This window comes from Rhinopithecus roxellana, chromosome 15 (genome assembly GCF_007565055.1).
Source record: "Rhinopithecus roxellana isolate Shanxi Qingling chromosome 15, ASM756505v1, whole genome shotgun sequence".
In the NCBI taxonomy this organism is placed as follows: Eukaryota; Metazoa; Chordata; class Mammalia; order Primates; family Cercopithecidae; genus Rhinopithecus; species Rhinopithecus roxellana.
This window is the reverse complement of record NC_044563.1, coordinates 2,122,085-2,138,555: the sequence shown is the minus strand read 5'-3', so window position 1 is coordinate 2,138,555 and position 16,471 is coordinate 2,122,085. Positions and strand designations below refer to the sequence as shown.

At 58.9% G+C, this 16,471-nt stretch overlaps 1 protein-coding gene across 3 annotated transcripts in view; it reads right to left on the bottom strand.

Moving 5' to 3' along the window:
* KCNQ1 (potassium voltage-gated channel subfamily Q member 1) overlaps positions 1-16,471 on the bottom strand; it is a 403,636-nt gene that overhangs the window by 302,856 nt on the left and 84,309 nt on the right. For all 3 annotated transcript variants that reach the window (XM_030917976.1, XM_030917975.1, XM_030917977.1), the window contains exon 2: positions 14,710-14,800. In XM_030917976.1, coding sequence (XP_030773836.1) covers positions 14,710-14,800 — 91 coding nt within the window. The remainder of the gene's footprint in view (positions 1-14,709; positions 14,801-16,471) is intronic.

Below are 16,471 nucleotides of genomic sequence, written 5' to 3'. Positions count from 1 at the left end.
AGGAGGGGTGCAGAGGCCCCCAGAGGCTGCCGACTGGCCCCCAAACCCCCTTAGCTGATGTCTATGCGAGAATCGGCCACAGGACCCGGGCCTCAGTGCCTCTGACAGGGGCTCCATGAAAACTGGGGAGAAACTACAAATTCTTACAAACTCCCAGGATGAGAGGCGGTTTTCCTCAGGTTCTAGAACTCCTAAGTGGTCTAACAGATGTCCTCATTTAAAAAGAACACCCAAAACACCTGAGCCTGAGAGGAAGCACGAGAACTCGAGCAGAAGGGGTTTTCTGGGAACGTTCGGAGTATCTTAACGGTGGGGACAAAGCCCTGCTCACAAGCATCCTGAAAACGGCGTCCCCATGGCTTTTGTCCTCAATCCCAGGCTTTTGTAGCCATGGCCAGGTCCAGGGACCTGGCTGGGTGGGCAACACTGAGAACTGATCAGCAAACAGGGCCCAGCTCAGTCCCTCCCTGGAGGACAGCAGCCACCCCCGACCCTCCCTAGCCAGTTTCATAAAATGGTCAGCGAGAAGAGACACAGGCCCCGCTAAAGAAAGCTAAAATGAAATAAAGACGCCCGCCCTTCCCCCAGGTTCCCCACCAAATGCTGCTCTCAATGCACAGATTATTCTCAGCACATGGTGCTCGGAAACTGACCAGATCATCGCCCCGCCAGGAAAAGGGGCTGGCCTGCGCCTCTCGGCACACACTTGACATTTTGTTCTCATCCAGGCTTCCCATGCTGACAGTTTCTGGATTAAATGTGCAAATGGAACGCGGCCCCAAGGGGGTCTCTCTCCCCGCCCGCCTGAGGTCCAGGGCTGGGTGTGCACATGTGCATGTGTGCGTGCAGGCACGTGTCTGAGCCTGAACGTGAGCACACACGTGTGCCCACATGGGTACCTGTGTGTGCATGTGTCCACATGCCCATCCGTGCACCCATGTCTGTGCATGTGTGCCCGTGCATCCTCTTCTCCACCAAGCATCTGGGCTGGACATGAGTGTGTTTTCCAACCCCCAACTTCAACTACCTTGACCATGACCAAGTCTGGAAACCTCACCACCAGCTCACGGCCGCCCAGGACTTCTCTCAGCCCAATAGGGATTAGCTCCACCTAAAAATCCAAATGCAGTCCCCTCATAGCAAGTCCCCAGGCTGTGCTCTCTGCCTCCCATTGCCATCCTAAAGGGCATGAAGCTGTGAGGTCCAGAATACACCTTCCAAGCGGCCAGGAGTCAAGACTGTATATGTGGGGAGAAGACTATTGTCCCCAATTGCCAGGGTCCTAAAGACACCTGAAGTGAACATCCACTCCTCCTGAGGCCAGCTGGAGCCAACCTTGGGGTTGAGAGCATCTCCCATAAGCTACTGAGGAGGCTGCTGGCAGCCCCTGGCCCCAGGTATCCCCCCAGGCATCCCTGCTGGTCCCCATTTTATACCTGGGAGACAGAAAATCCTGTGGGAAGAGCTGTCTAGGCCTGGCCCTGAACAGGGGGCTGCGGTCTGAGGTGCTCGAGCCGCAGCTCCTGACCCCGTGAGGCCACACTGAGCCCCGTCCCCCCACCTGCAAAGTCACACGATGACACACTTCAACGGTCCTTGGCCAGGACCTCTGGTTTTCGCTCTGTGTGGCCTGGGAAGCTAAGAATGTGATTAGAACTCATCTGAATGTAATGCCCTAGGGGGTTCCCCTGGCACCTGCCCAGCCCCCTCCCCAGGCTGCTGCCCAGTGTCAGAGGAGACCTCAGGCTACCTCCTCGTCCAGGGACACAGTGGGTAGACCCCATTGTGCAGGACCCCATGGCCAGTGGGCCCCACAGGATGGATCCTATTATCCCCCAACGACTTCCCTGGCAGCCCCCTGGGAGCCCCACGTGCAGTGCCGGTGCCAGCTCCCCCACGCCTGCCTGTGCCCGGCCTGCTCAGCCCGTCCCGTTGTGTTGTGTCAGCTGCTGCCCTGCGCTTCAAGCGAGGCTCTCCAGCTGGCCAGGGTCAGATGTGAAAACAAGGACCTAACCCAACCCGGCCCCCCGGCTCCCCTGCACCAGAGACCCCCACCGAACGTGGCGCTCACTGATGAGGCTCTTTCCAGCCCTCAGGCAGAACATAAAGGAAACACCTGTCCCCACGGCCACACACTCTAATCCCACTAAACCCGAATGGAGAAGCCCGGGGGCCCTGCAGCAGGCGCACCCCCCACCAAGGTCTGACTTTTGTCCTGGACTATGGGGAAGGCGGGAGAGAAAACACGGGAACTGGCCTGGGAGAGCTGGAAAGCCGCGGCCACCCTTCACCAGGGACAGTTTCCAACCAGACCCAGGGCTGCCGAGAGCAGAGCACCATGGCAGTGTGGGGGCCTCCAACACCCTGGGTCCCTAAGGGTCCCCTCACTCCTGTCCTTGTGCAGTCACCACCTTCCAGGGGCTGGGGGCTCCCGCTCCAGTAAGGCCCTTCCTCCCGACACAGAGCCCCTGCCCGGGCTGAGCCCCAACCCTGGCAGAGCCCGCAGGCGCCCTGCTCGGCCCCAACTGCGCCTGCACCCAAACCCAGGTCGTTGGCTCTCTCATTACCAACGTGGAGCTGAATCATCACAATTTCTAAAAAGAGGAGAAAGAGAAGCGAGTGCAGTAGGGGGAGTTAGAGAGACCACCCAGATACCTGGCACTGGGGAGAGACCTGGAGACCACGCGCGCCATGCACGCCAGACACTGGGGCGTGGTGGGGAGTGCTGGCTGCGGGCAGGCACCTGGCTGCGTTTGGCTTCTTGGTTCCTCCTGCCCCAGAGAGAGATGGGCCCATCCCAGCCCCGCTTTCCTTCCCACCAGCCTTTCCCAGGGGCTTCTGGAAAGGCGGGACGAGGGATGCTCCCTACGGCCGGCACAGCCATCAGTTCGGCCCCCAGGCTGCCACGGTGGAGTCTGCATAGGGTCACATGCTTGTGGGGTCTCTCACCAAGGTTCCGCAAAGATGTCAGGGATTGTCTAAGATGCCAGCGCCTGCCTAGCATAAGCCTGTTCCTCTAGTCACTCAGTGCTCTGGAAAGATCGCACTCCTGTGGCTTGAAAACAGGGAAGACGACAGAATGAGCCCACAGGGCCCTAGACTCTCCCGGCACAGCAGGTGGGAGCTTCTACCTGGCCATTATGGGGTCTTTCTGGGGCCCGAGAGGAGGAGTTCTGATGGAGGAGTTCTGATGGAGGAGCTGGCAGATCTGGAGGAGTTCTGATGGAGGAGCAATGGGGAACAGGCACCTTGACCCCCAGAGGGACCACAGGCTGCAGACGGGACATCGTGCACTCATGCCGCGGCTGCCCTACCCCTGGCCGGAGCACTATGGGCTAAGAGTGCCTCCCTTGAAGCCCCAGGTTCCTCAAACCCAGGTGGGTCTCACTGCCTTCCCTCTGCACAGCCTCCCTGGAGGAAAGACGCGGACTGGCGGTTCCCAGGTTCCGGCCCAGGGGTGTCAACCCGATTCTCACAAACCACTTGGACAGAATCGGGTTACTGTCCAAATTACTTTTCGGGAAGGTTTAAAAAATCTTGCAGTTTCCTCTACCTCCTGCCCCGGGCCCCTCACCGCCCCCCACCCCACCCCATCTTGTTCTGAACGAACTTGATATATATGACAATTCTGGCCTGCAAAAGATAACGTGAGGCCCGGGTGTGGGTTGCACAGAGGAAGTCTTTGTTAAAGAAAACGATTCACCGTGGGGCCCCTCCACACACAAGGCCCCCTGTACTAGGGGAAAGTTCCGGTTCCAGCCCAGGATTCCTACGTACTCGGGGAACATTCCGGTTCCAGCCCAGGATTCCCACTTTCACGACTCTCCCGCGAGCAGATTTTGCATGAAGGAATGTTAGCTGTCCTCCGCCCAAGCAGCTGCCTTCAGACAGGAACGTAGCCAACCCAAACCCTGTCGACCGCGGTCCTGGGACAGGGGACCCGGCTGGGGCATACACGATGTCCACTGTGCTGGAGACAGCCTGCCTGCTGCCTCTGCCCTGGGCCCCACAGAGGGGCCTGTGAGCCCTCCAACTCCTCCACACAACATCCCTGGGGCCAGGGGACTGTCCTCAAGCCTCCATGTCCACCACCTCTCCCTGCTCAAGAGACAGACCATGAAGGGAAGGCCGGGCAGGGCTGCTCCAGGTCAAAGAAGCTGAAATCGCGTGACAGTCACGTGCAATGAGGAAAAACCAGTCACACTCACTGGGACAAGTGATGAGCCTTGAATGCAGGCTGTGAAACGGACAGCAGTGTCTTGAGAGTCGGACACCCTGGCTAAGTTGAAGGTCCTCATTCCAGAGGATATGCACACGCTTTATAGGGAGAAAGGATCACACTGTTTCCAACTTACTCTCAAATGACTCAGGATAAAAACAAAGCAGGCTGGGTGCCGTGGCTCATGCCTATAATTTCAGCACTTGGGGTTGGCTGAGGCGGGAGGATTGTTTGAGCTCAGGAGTTCAAGACCAGCGTGGGTAACATGGCAAAACCCCATCTCTACAAAAAATACAAAAATTAGCTGGACATGATGGCACGCACCCACAGTCCCAGCTGCTCAGGAGGCTGAAGTGGGAACACTTGATCCCGGGAGGCCAAGGCTGCAGTGAGCCATGAGTATACCACTACACACCAACCTGGGCAACACAGCAAGACTCTCTCTCTCTCTCAAAAATAAATAAATAAATAAAAATAAATTTAAAAAACTAACAACAAAAACCCCCACAAAACCCATATAGGTTTTTGCATATAGAGAGAAACATGCAGAGCAAATGGCAGAAGATGAAAGCCATTGCTGACCTGGCCGAGGGTGCCTGGGAGCTGCTCGTACTGACAAGCCTGAGATTAAATCAAAATTCAAACATCCAGGAAGAAAGACACAGACTGTGGAACCCAAAGGCCCTGCGCCAACCTGGGCGCTGTACAAACCTGGGGCACATCGGGCTGGCCCGGGGCACACGCTCTCCCACTTCTATGTTCCCAGAAAATAACATTGTTACTAATTCAAATGCAAGTTTAAATGCCCCTGGCAACTGCTCTTTCCAAAATTATCCTGCTAAATAAATAGCGTGGCAAACCTTTCCTGGAAGGTCAGACAGTAGGGATCTTAGGCCCTGTGGGCTGCACGGTCTCCATGGCAGGACTCAAATCTGCCATTGCACAAAGCAGCCAGAGGCGTTAGGCCCTCAAGTATATGGGGCCGTGTGCTAATAAAGCTTTATTTACACACACAGGGAGCCACCCCGTGGGCCATGGTTTGGGTCTGGGTTGCCCTCAAATTCATATGATGAAGCTCTAATCCCTAGTACCTGAGAGTGAGACCTTGTTTGGAAATGGGGTCCCTACAGAAATGATTAGTTAAGAGGGGGTCAGTGGGTAGCCTGCAACCCAGTAAGACTGGTGTCCTTACAAAGAGGAGAAATTTGGCTCCAGACTCACATAGGGAGGATGCCCTGTGAGGTAAAGGGAGGGACTGGGGGGAACTAGGGTACTACATCTACAAGACAAAAGACCCAACAGTCACTAGCCACCCCCAGAAGCTGGGAAAGGCCTCAGAAGAGCCAGCTCTGCCCACACCTGGGTCTCGGCCCTCCATCGTTCAGAGCTGTGAGAAGGCGACCTCCATGGTTTAAGCCGCCCAGCCTGGGGTCCCCCATCACACAGCCCGGGTTGACTCTTGTGACCCATGTGGCAGGAGACAGGCCCAGCAGTCCCTCTGGCAGACCAGAGGTTGGGAGGGAGAGCCGCGCATTGTGTCTGGTTTTGAAGCACAGCCTGGGAAGCCATTGCTGTGGCCCAAACCAGCTTTGTCGGGTTCCAGACCCACCTGAGAGAGGGAGGTACCGAGAAACTGTAGCAGGTGGCCTCAAAATCACATTTTACCCTCCCGACCCTCAGTGTCTGGCTGGGAGGGCTCAGCATGTCTCCCCAGGTCCTCCACCCCTGCAAGGCAGGCAACTGCTGAGCCCTGCCAGCCACCCTGTGGGGAGGGCAGCCCCAGCCTCCACTCTAACAAGGCGCTCGGAGCACCCACCCCAGCCTCCCTTCCTTCCGTAACTCTCGGGGGTTGAGCAATGGTGCACGCGAGACTCCTGTAAGAGCCGCAGGCACTGTGGATGGTGCGTTTATCACCAAGTACAGGAAGCCTGGTGGGGCTGGAGTCTCTGCTGCAGCCTGGCACAGCAGGAAATTTCTAGAATCCCTCAACACTGTGGAGCTGCGGCCCAGCTGAGCGCCCCTGCTGCCCTGCCCTGAGCCTGAGCTCCCATCACAGGCAGGGAGCAGGCCGGCCTTCCTTCAGCAGCCCCTGTCACCGCGTGGCCTGTGCATGGGGCTGGGTGGCTGGGGACAGCAGCGGGTGTGCTAAGCAGAGCATGTGGCCAGTGAGGCTGGACCAAGGCTGTCCCGGGGAAGCAGAGCCACTGGGTCTTCATGCCATGTCCCGTGAACCTCAGACTCTGAGACTGTAGCTTCAGCAGCGCCCCTGCCCCCCAGCTGTGCATCCCACACCCTGAAGCAGAGCACTCAAAGCAGGGCGCCCATCACAAGCACAGGCTGCCTCCGGTGAACAGCAACGCTGTGGTTCCTCTCCTAAACAGCCCCCAAAGCAAGGCTGATCCTATGCCCAGCAAAGCGGCCTCAGAAAGGAGACACTCTGATGGATTCCCAGAGGCAGGGGGCCTGGCCCGGGCTCTCCAAGGGGCACCAGTCACCTGGCCGCCCTCTCTCAGGTGCAGAGTGGGTGACAGAGATGCTTTTAGGAAGCTCTACGGCCAGCACATGAGAGAGACGCCACAGGGCTCTGAAAGGCAGCAAGGGAGTTGCACAGGACTTCCCAGGACAAGGAGCTCCTGGCAGGCGGGGACTTCAACAGCTTCAGAGTCACTAAAGGGGAAGGCAGGAGGGACTGGTATCTGGTGGTCCTCAGTGACCAACACCGGGCTCTGGAGAGTCGGCCAAGTTACTTCTCCTGTCCCAACAGGGCAGTGGCTTCAAGTTCTGCCTGGTGGATTCTGAGCCTTTGTTCTTGGAACTCTTGCCAGGACATCAGGGGTTGACCCTGACCCGGGAGGAGCCTTGGCAGCTGAAGCTCAGCCTACCTAGGTGCCCCCAACTGCCCCAGAGAGACACTCGGGCCTACCCTGTTCCCCCTGCCCCTGGTCCATGTTCACCTTCGCTACCCGTGCCTGCCCAAAGTCTACAGGCCAGTGTCCAGCTCCAGCATCCTTCCATCCTGAACAGGCCCCGAGAGCCTCTGTCTCCCTGGGGTGGGCTCCAGGCAGGGTCTCAGGACAGATGAGTGAGAAGTTCTTCCTACAGGCTCACGGGGCAGTGACCTCAAGTCTGGCTGTGCAGAGCTGCAGCCACCCCGTGCCCTGGGGGCTGTGCAGAGGGAGGGCCCACATCTGTCAAGTCCTAGTTCCAGGGTCTCAGTGCAGACAGGAACCAGGGCTCTGGCCCACACATACACAGGGCCCTGCAGTGAGGATCCCGGGGTGCAGAATCCAAGTCCAGATCTGCCTTTCATGAGCCCATGGTCTGCTTGCACATAGATCCTGACACACAGTAGGTGCTTAATAAAGATTTGCTGGCTGAACAAATGCAGGCGGAAATAACCCTGCCAGGGAGCTGACGACTGCGTTCTGAAGCCTCAGGGTGGCCTGGGCAGTGGGGACCGGTTTTGGCTGGGTAGCTCCCGAGTGACAGGGACAAAAAGGCAAGTGAGCCCACAACCCCACAGAGGGACACGACGCTTCCCAGAGCACCCTGCAGCCCTGAGGAGGGAGTGGGTACCTCTGTCCCTGGGCAACCAGTCTAGTGGAGAGTCGCCCCTGAAGCAAGCGTGCAGGATGGGGCTTTGTCAGACCCATAGGAGCTCACCAGGCAGAGTGAGGCAGGCAGGGAGGAAGAGAACCCCTAGCGGGCGGCAGCTGCAGAGGGAATCAGACCTCGCGGTGGGTTGAGGAAAATTCTGAGTCACCCACTGGTTCCCCAACGCGGGCAAAGGTGCCTTTACTTCTGCGTCTTTTCCCGGCAGCAGCAGCAAGGGCGCTGCGGGAAACCGCCTGAGGCGGTGCGCAGAGCAGGCTCCTCATCAGAGCAGCTGCGGGTCCCAGGTGGAAAACACCAGGTGGGGACCTGCGGGCCTGCGGGCGCCCTGAGCAAGTGGAGGCCAGGGCGCTGAGGACAGGACCCGACCTTGTTCCACAGAGAGGGGCCCACCCAGGGCTGTCACGGAGGCCCAGAGACTCTCCACAGGGTCTCACTTTGCTGCTGGGAGGGAAACTGAGGCCTTGCTCTGTGCTGGGAGGGAAACTGAGGCCTCGCTCTGTGCTGGGAGGGAAACTGAGGCCTCACTCTGTGCTGAAGGGGCAGCAGAAACCCAGGCAGTGGAGGCTCCAGCTGGCGGGAGGGGTGGGCCACCGGGCAGGGTGGAGGGAGCCTCAGCAGAGGGGAGGAAGCCGCAGCGATGACCTCATCCCCTAGGCCTCCGGGGCCGCCGCTCACGGGGTTTTTTAACCACAGGCATTGCAGGACAATTCCCTGGTATGTTCAACCACCAAAGGCGCGGACGAGCCATGTTTGTGTTGTGCTTTTGAGTGCCTCTCTCTTTGTGTGGGGTTTGACAAAAGCCGTGATCCTGGAGACAAAAGCCAGGCCTTCACCTGGGCCAGGGCAGGGTCTCCTACTGCAGAGAGCAGGGGGGCAGTTTCTGGCAGCAGCCGGCCTCAGCAAGAAACAGGAGAGCCACCCAAACCGGGAACTCCTTCCCAAGCAAGAACACGCAAAGCACACGCACGTCAGACACACGTGTGCACGCACACAACAGGCACATGTGTATGCATGTGTGCACAGAGCTACCTACAAGCACACACACGTACACACATGCACACGTGTGTCACTTCCACAGACGTGGGCACACAGATGTGCACACGCATGTACGTAAACACGTGCACACACAGCCCCCTCTGAATTCAGAAACCAGGCTGGGGCCCTCTTTGCAGCCCAGGAAGTGGCTCTCCTCCTTGGGAGGCCATGAGCAAATCTCCCTGCCCAGCAGATTTCCGACGTGCTGTTCACGTGCTGTTCACGGTGTCAGCCGGACCCCAGCCGAGACCAGATTCCTCCCGAAATGGCTTTTTCAGGCCCACCGCATATCCCTGGTTCAGCAGAATGCCTAATCCCTCCGAGGCCGCGCTGGGGTTTCCTTAGCAGTGCTGAGATAACAGCTTTCTGGCACTGCAAAGCTGGGCGGACGAAAAGAAACGAGAAAACAGGGGCTCCCTGGAAACACACCGCTTTGATCAACTTTTTCCCCAGCATTTAAACATCGTGCTTTCGGAATCCCTCACGCGGGTCCTGCACCCGGCCGGCCCCTCCTGGGTTCCCCAAGGCTGTGGTTTGCGCTCCCCGCGCTCAGCACTCCTTGGCGGGGGCCAGCAGCTCCGGAGTTGCATGGAACCCGAGCGCCCTCTGGCGTCTCCAGGCGTTCCCGCCGCCTGGCCCCAGGGGCTGCAAACACTCCGCTTCTTGTGCCTCCCCGGGACCAGCACCTCCAACCGTCCTTCCTGCAACCCTGCACAGCCTCCCTCTGCTGGACTCAAGAACCCAACAGCCGTCCTCACTCCTCCAGGCCTGAAGCCTCAGGAACCTGCTGTCAGCCCCTTCCCCAGGAAGTCCCCGACTTCTGCCTATGCTCTGAGCCCCACCGCCCTGCGCCTGCCCTGCGCCTGCCCTGCGCCTGCCCTGTGCCTGCTGTCCACTGGAAGCTGTGAGCCCTGGGAGGGGTCCCTGCCTGCCCTGCCAGCACCTGCTTACCTCCTTCTCACTGTGCCCCTCCCACCTGAGCGCCCCCTCCTCCAACCAAGTGGTCACTGTCCCTGCAGATACTCCCCACCCAGAGCCTATGCCTCAGTCTTGGCTCTGCCTTTGATGTGTCTGTACATCCGCCTCTCAAGGCCAGGCCCACGGCTGCCTCACTCTCTGCTGTGTCCCCAATGTGCCCTCCATGGCCATGACTGAGTGACAGCTGGACCCTCAAATCCCCTTGAAGGATTTGACTCCATGAGGCCAGTGCTTCAAGAGACTGCTGGGAAGTGTGGCGAGGCGAGTGGGAGGGCGTCTTCCACCCCTCCACCATGCAGGGGCAGCTGAAATCAGGAGCACATACCAAGCTGGGGTGTCCTCGTCGGGCAACTCTGGCCTATGGACTTGATGCAAGGAGGGACATGCACAGCCAGGAAGTGCCATGCGGAGCCTGTGGGGATAGCGCGGCCACGGGGTCCCGCCCTCAGGGAGTGTGGAATGGCCTGAGGCAGACAGATGCTTCTGAGCCTCCCAGAGCCCCACCAACCCAGAACAGGGCAGGTCGGCGGGGATGCTGCGCAGGATGGTGCCAAGCAGAGGCCTGAAACCTGCTAAGAGGCTGAGTGCTGACACTCCCGAGGACAGCCAGGCCCAGGGCAGAGGGTGTGCAAAGGCCCTGGGGCAGCCAGGAATGTCCAAGGCTTGGCCTGGAGTGAGTGAGCCCAGGCTGGAGGAGGTGGAGAGGGGAGGGTTACAGGTGACGGACCTGAACGTGGCACCTTGGGGAGTGTACTCTAAACGTCACAGGGAGCTTCTGGAATGATCAGATTTTTGTCTTAGAAAGTCCTCCCCAGCTGCTGTGTGCAGGGTTGCCTGGTGAGACGCGAGGTGTGGCAGGGAGGCAGCCGGCATGAGAGAAGGAGGGACAAGGGAGGCGGCCAGGGTCTCTGCCTTCCAAGCAGTGGAAAAGGCAGAGGGGACTGCAAAGGGGACTGCAGCAGAAAGGGGGCTCTCTGCTTGGGGCTGCAGGCTGCTTCTCTGCCATGCCACCCCAGCCTGGAGGAGAGGGAGCTGCAGGGCAGTGAAAGGCCTGGTTCCTGCTGGCCAGGGGTCTGTGGCCACAGTTCAGCAAATAGCCACCAGGTGGCGCACAGACCCCAGGGATGCGTGGACAGTGGGCAGGGCGGCCGGGATAAGGACCATCCTGGAGGCTTCCCTGGGGGCACAGCTCAGCACTGTGCCTTGAAATCTAGGGTCTGCCCTCCTGCCTGGGCAGGGCTGCATCCTAGGGAGCAACCCTACCTGGTCTGCTCCTCGCCCCTGTCCCCTGCCTGGTTTAGATGCGACATGTGGGCCCTGGGGCGCTGTTGGTGATTCTCGAGCTGTAGATGGGCACGTGGAGCCCAGGGCACATCTGAAGGTCCCTGCAGGTTGGGCCTGGGTGCACGCTTCTCCAGGCTTTGCCCTCCCAGCTGCCTGGGAGATGACCACCTAGGAAGTCAGGACCTGAACTTGGATGCTGTGGTGCTGACAGCCCTGGCTGGGCAGGGGCACCTGGGTGGGCTCACGTTAGCACTGGCACTCCATGCTCCATTTAAAACCAAGCAAGTCCCAGACCACGTCGGGGGCGAGGGGCTAACCACCCAGATCCAAGTTAGTACGTGAGGGACAGGACAGGCAGGATCTCACGTCTCACACACAGCACAGGCATGAACATACATACATACACATAGGTACATACACACAGCAACACATATCTATACATAAATACATACAACGCAGCCATACATAAACACACAACACATGCTCACAGGTGCACAGTACAATGTGCCTATATGTGGCCACATTTACATGTGTACATGCTCAGATACACACGTGCACACATGTACACACAATGAAACAGAGCCAACCATGCATGAAAGTCCCCACGTGCTCATGTGTACGCACGCTTACTCAGATACAGATGCACACTTAAGCACACAGCTCACCCATAAACACATACATGCGTGTACACACAGCCACACGCGTACACATTTCCATGCATATGGGCACACACATACACACATGTACACATACCTGCAGAGGTACAAAGGGCCTCACACGGAGACCCTCCAGGGGAATGATTGGCAGTCGGGCTCTCACAGCCTGGGAACCACTGGCATCCTTGGCCCCAGGCCCTCCAGGGACAACTACCAGGTCAGGGACCCCCCCCACAGACCCAGCCCCCATGGCAGAACCAGCAAAGGACATCCCATGCCCACTCCTGAAGTTGAGCCAACCCTGTCAGTTGGCGAGGGCAGAACGTCCTCCTGCTAGTCACAGCCAGAGACTTGGCTGGGTGCTCACCTGAGAGCCAGGTCTGTGGTGGGTGCGGAGGACTTGGGGATCCTGGACAGGTGCCATGGGGGCCCCATAAAACATGGGGCCCATGCTGCCATGGCTACTGGACATTGCCCTGTGGGGGAATGATGGCCTCACCCTAACCAAGATGGCACAAGACGACACATACACCCCACTTCACTGGTGCAGTGTAAAAGTCTGAACAAAGTATGAGAGTACAGTGTGATAGGACATGAAACTCAAATTCCAGGACCAAGGGGATTTGTCCCCGGAAGGCAAGGCAGGCCCCTCACCGACAGGAGCACCTCACAGAAGCAGGAAAGACCCCTGACCAGAATCCACACGGTCACCATAAAACCACACCAGACGGCCGGGCGTGGTGGCTCACGCCTGTAATCCCAGCACTTTGGGAGGCCGAGACGGGCGGATCATGAGGTCAGGAGATCGAGACCATCCTGGCTAACATGGTGAAACCCTGTCTCTACTAAAAAATACAAAAAACTAGCCGGGAGAGGTGGCGGGCGCCTGTAGTCCCAGCTACTCGGGAGGCTGAGGCAGGAGAATGGCGTAAACCCGGGAGGCGGAGCTTGCAGTGAGTCAAGATCCAGCCACTGCACTCCAGCCTGGGCAACAGAGCAAGACTCCGTCTCAAAAATAAAAAAATTCAAAAAAAAACCACACCAGACATCGGACCTGAAGGACCCTTCCTAAGCGCAGGAGGTGCACAACCCCCGCCCAGCAGCCAACCTGCCCATGGAAGCCAGGAGGGCCCAGCTGGCCGCAGGCACTACCCCCAGCTCTGGACAGACCCAAGCAGCAATCTGCCCTCCTGGGCATCCCTTATCTGGAAACACAAAAGAATGCAGAGGATAGAGGGAAAAACTTCTGTGACCAGTCATGAGAGGTGGCGGGGCCACAGGCTGTAGCAGAAATTAACAGCTTTCACAGATGCCAGCAAAGTGCCTGGAAACCATGAGAGACTAGAGACTCCCTATGTGATGGGAACAATAACAACTTATTCTCATCAATATTATAATCATCAGGAATACACTTAGCACAAACTGCCTGAAATCTACATAATGAAACCACAAAATGCTGCCCATAAACACACACGCCACGCTCCTGGAGACCACCGAGATGTCGGTCTCCCCCAGTTCATTCACCCACTGCCATTGGGTTTCTTCCCGGGGCTGGATAAGGTGATGACAACATTCACTGGGAAAAGCAAGGCTGCAAGTGCCACCAGGAAACCCCCCAAAAAGAAAGCCCTGCCGAGGCACAAAGTGGCATCATGAAATTGACTTTAGTAGTGGGAGAACCAAGTCAGTAGGGCCCCCGGTAAAGGAAAAGTCCAGCAGAGCAGTGGGACAGAATAGAAAAACCCCAAAGCAGACCCTTCCTACTGCCTCTGGACCTCTGGTTTACAGAGAAGACGGCCCTCCAGTCAGGCAGGACAGATGCACCGCAGAAAACACGGCGCTGGGAGAACTGGGAAGCACAGCAGGCCTGTGCCTCACACCACTTAACCAGGAAACTCCCAGCCACCATGGAGCACACACAGTTAACCTGGTGAGGGCTGGAGGAAACCACAGGTGAATTCCTCCAGCTATGGCTCAAGGTCCAAAAGCAACGAAGGAAAGCTAAAATGGACTCCCTAGAAATGGGATGGACTCCACCGCTGAGGCCATCATGAGAGGACTCTGGACCCCGGCGGGACAGGCTCCCCTGGCCAGGAAGACACAGCACCAAAAAGCAGCAAGAAACCAGCCCAGATCTGCCTGTGTGTGCCAGGACTTGAGTCGTGACTCTCTCTTTCTTTGCAGATACTGGAAACATTCCACAACAAGACAGGAAAACAAGACAGCCCAGCCACGGAGAGGTGCTGGACCCAGTCCTGCCGGAGTCCTGTTGCCCACGGCCCACATTCAGGTGGCTTGCGTGGGGACCCTGTGGGCTCCAGACACAGCTGGCTCCCTGCACCCCGCCTTCCGGGCAGCCTCACGGCCAGATCAACTTTGGGGTTTTCCACCAGGCTATGAGCCTGCCCTGCCCTGCTCTCAGCACCTGCCTGGCACAGATGGCACCGACACCGCTCAGGCCAATGGAAGGGACCATCCAGGTGCCCAGGGTGAGGGCTGCTGCTGGGACACCAGCAGGGCCCATGTGCCAGCCATAACCCAGGGGCAGGTGTCACCCAGACCCCAGGGACACTGTGCATGAAGGCTCGGGCAGGCCCCTGCCAGCCACAACACCAGCTCTACCCTCCCTCCTCCTTCCCTCCTTCCAGCCCAGCTTGGGAGCGCCTCCTCCAGGAAGTCCTTTCAGACCACCAGCTCCAGGCTCCTCTCAGTCCTTGGCCCCCTCGCCTGTGGCACATACATCCCGAGTCACTTGGCAAGTGTGGGGTCTGGGGAGGTGCCCCTGTATCAGGGCAGGGCCAACGTGTGGGCAAGGGGCTGGGGGCGGCCCCATAAGGGGCCACCTTATGGGGCCCAGCGCTGGGGAGATGCCAGCCTCCAGGGCAGCCATGACATCCAGCCACGCCCTCAGACGCTACGTACCATCCAGAAGAGGGTCCCCGTGGCCAGGGCGGCATACTGCTCGATGGTGGACAGCACGCTGAAGATGAGGCAGACCAGGACGATGAGGAAGCTGTAAGACAGGGACACGGTGGTCAGCGCCATGGCCTCCGCCCACCCCATAGATGCACCCGGCGAGTGGAGGGGCCCCGGCCTCAGTCCCGCCCCTGGGTAGGACTAGACAGTGCTATGAAAACCCAGTCGTCTGTTAGCTGGTGAGCACACACTTGACGTAGGTCCACACGAGGGATGCTGTCCCGCCGCGGGAAGGGACGAAGCACCAACAGGTGCCGCCACGTGGACAGGCCCTGGAAACATGGCGCCAAGGCCAGACACAGACAGGTGACCACCTGCTGACCACCTGCAGTGTGGCTACGCCTTGGACAGTCAGAGCCACAGAAACAGAAAGCAGGCTGGTGGCTGCCCCAGGGTGGGACTGCTATGGGCATGGGGTTTTCTTTTGGGGTCATTAAACATTCTGGATGTGGATGGTGGTGATGGCTACACAACTCCAAACGTCCTAGAGCCACAGGGGGCCCACTTTCCATAAGTGAACTGTGGCACGTGATCACGTCTCCGCAAAGCTGATTTTACAAATCACTTCCAGAGAGCAGTCAACAGCCCCCTGTCCAGGAATTCAGGGCCCAGGGCAGGGGTGCTGGTGGTCACAGCACAGAAGCCAGCCCGCCAGGTGGGGGTCCTGATACCTGCACCAAGTATCTGCTTCCCAGAGGAGCCTCGAGGCTGCAGGCTGTGGGCGGCTCTCCTCCAGTTTCACTTCCTCCTCCCCAAGGCCTGGAGGCCGAGCCACAGAACTCATGAAAAGGAAGGTGCACAGAGCCCCACCCTGGGGCAAACGTTCTGTACCTGTGGGCTCGCAGAGAACATACGGGTGGCCCACTCTGATCCAGGGAACCATAAAGATAAGGGGCTGCTGCCTCTGCAAACGTACCCTCCAGGGCCCGCCTGGCCTTCCTCCCGCCTCTGGGGAGATTCCTGTGGGCTCCGGAGACTCCAAGGACCCCCATGGATCCTCAGCGACAGGAGAGCGGGGAAGTGGCCACACAGCCCCGAGGGGCCAGGGAGACACAGAGAAAGCCACACACAGACCCTGAGGGCCCTGGCATAGATCCTCCGCCTGGCATAAGGTGCCCCAGGCCCCCCCCACTCCCTGAGATCCTGCCATCCCAAGTGGCTTCTAACCCATCCCAGGGCAGCCAGAAGGCCCCCTGCATTGCCTCTCACCCAGCCTCCAGAACTCAGCCCCACGTGGAACCCATCCTCTTCCACCTGTCCAGATGTGTACAGCCCAGCCCATCCTCCCCAGGCTCCCGGAGCCCACAACAAACAGGCTACCTCCCAGCACAGCCTGCCTCGGCTCATCCTCCCACTGCACAGAGGTTTCTGGGGGAGGTGGGGGGGGGGAGCTCTGCACCCCCCTCCCCAGCAAGCTCCTGTGGGCAGGGCAATCCTTTCCTGGCCTCTGGCAGCCCTACCCAAAGGCCCTTGATGGCTCACTCAACCAACGACCCTGCTTAGGCCCCCTTCCTGGGTTCCTCCCTCCCCATAGCCATAGTCCCACTGCTGGCACTGGGCCAAAACCTGCAGCTACCATTTCCTCAGCCACCTGCCTCACCAGCGCCCCATCCCTCCCACACTGGTCAGCTCTACCTGCAGAGCTGACCCCAGCCAGCCCATCTGCACCCTGCCCATTCATCCTCATCTCCCCCTGACCACGGTGCCC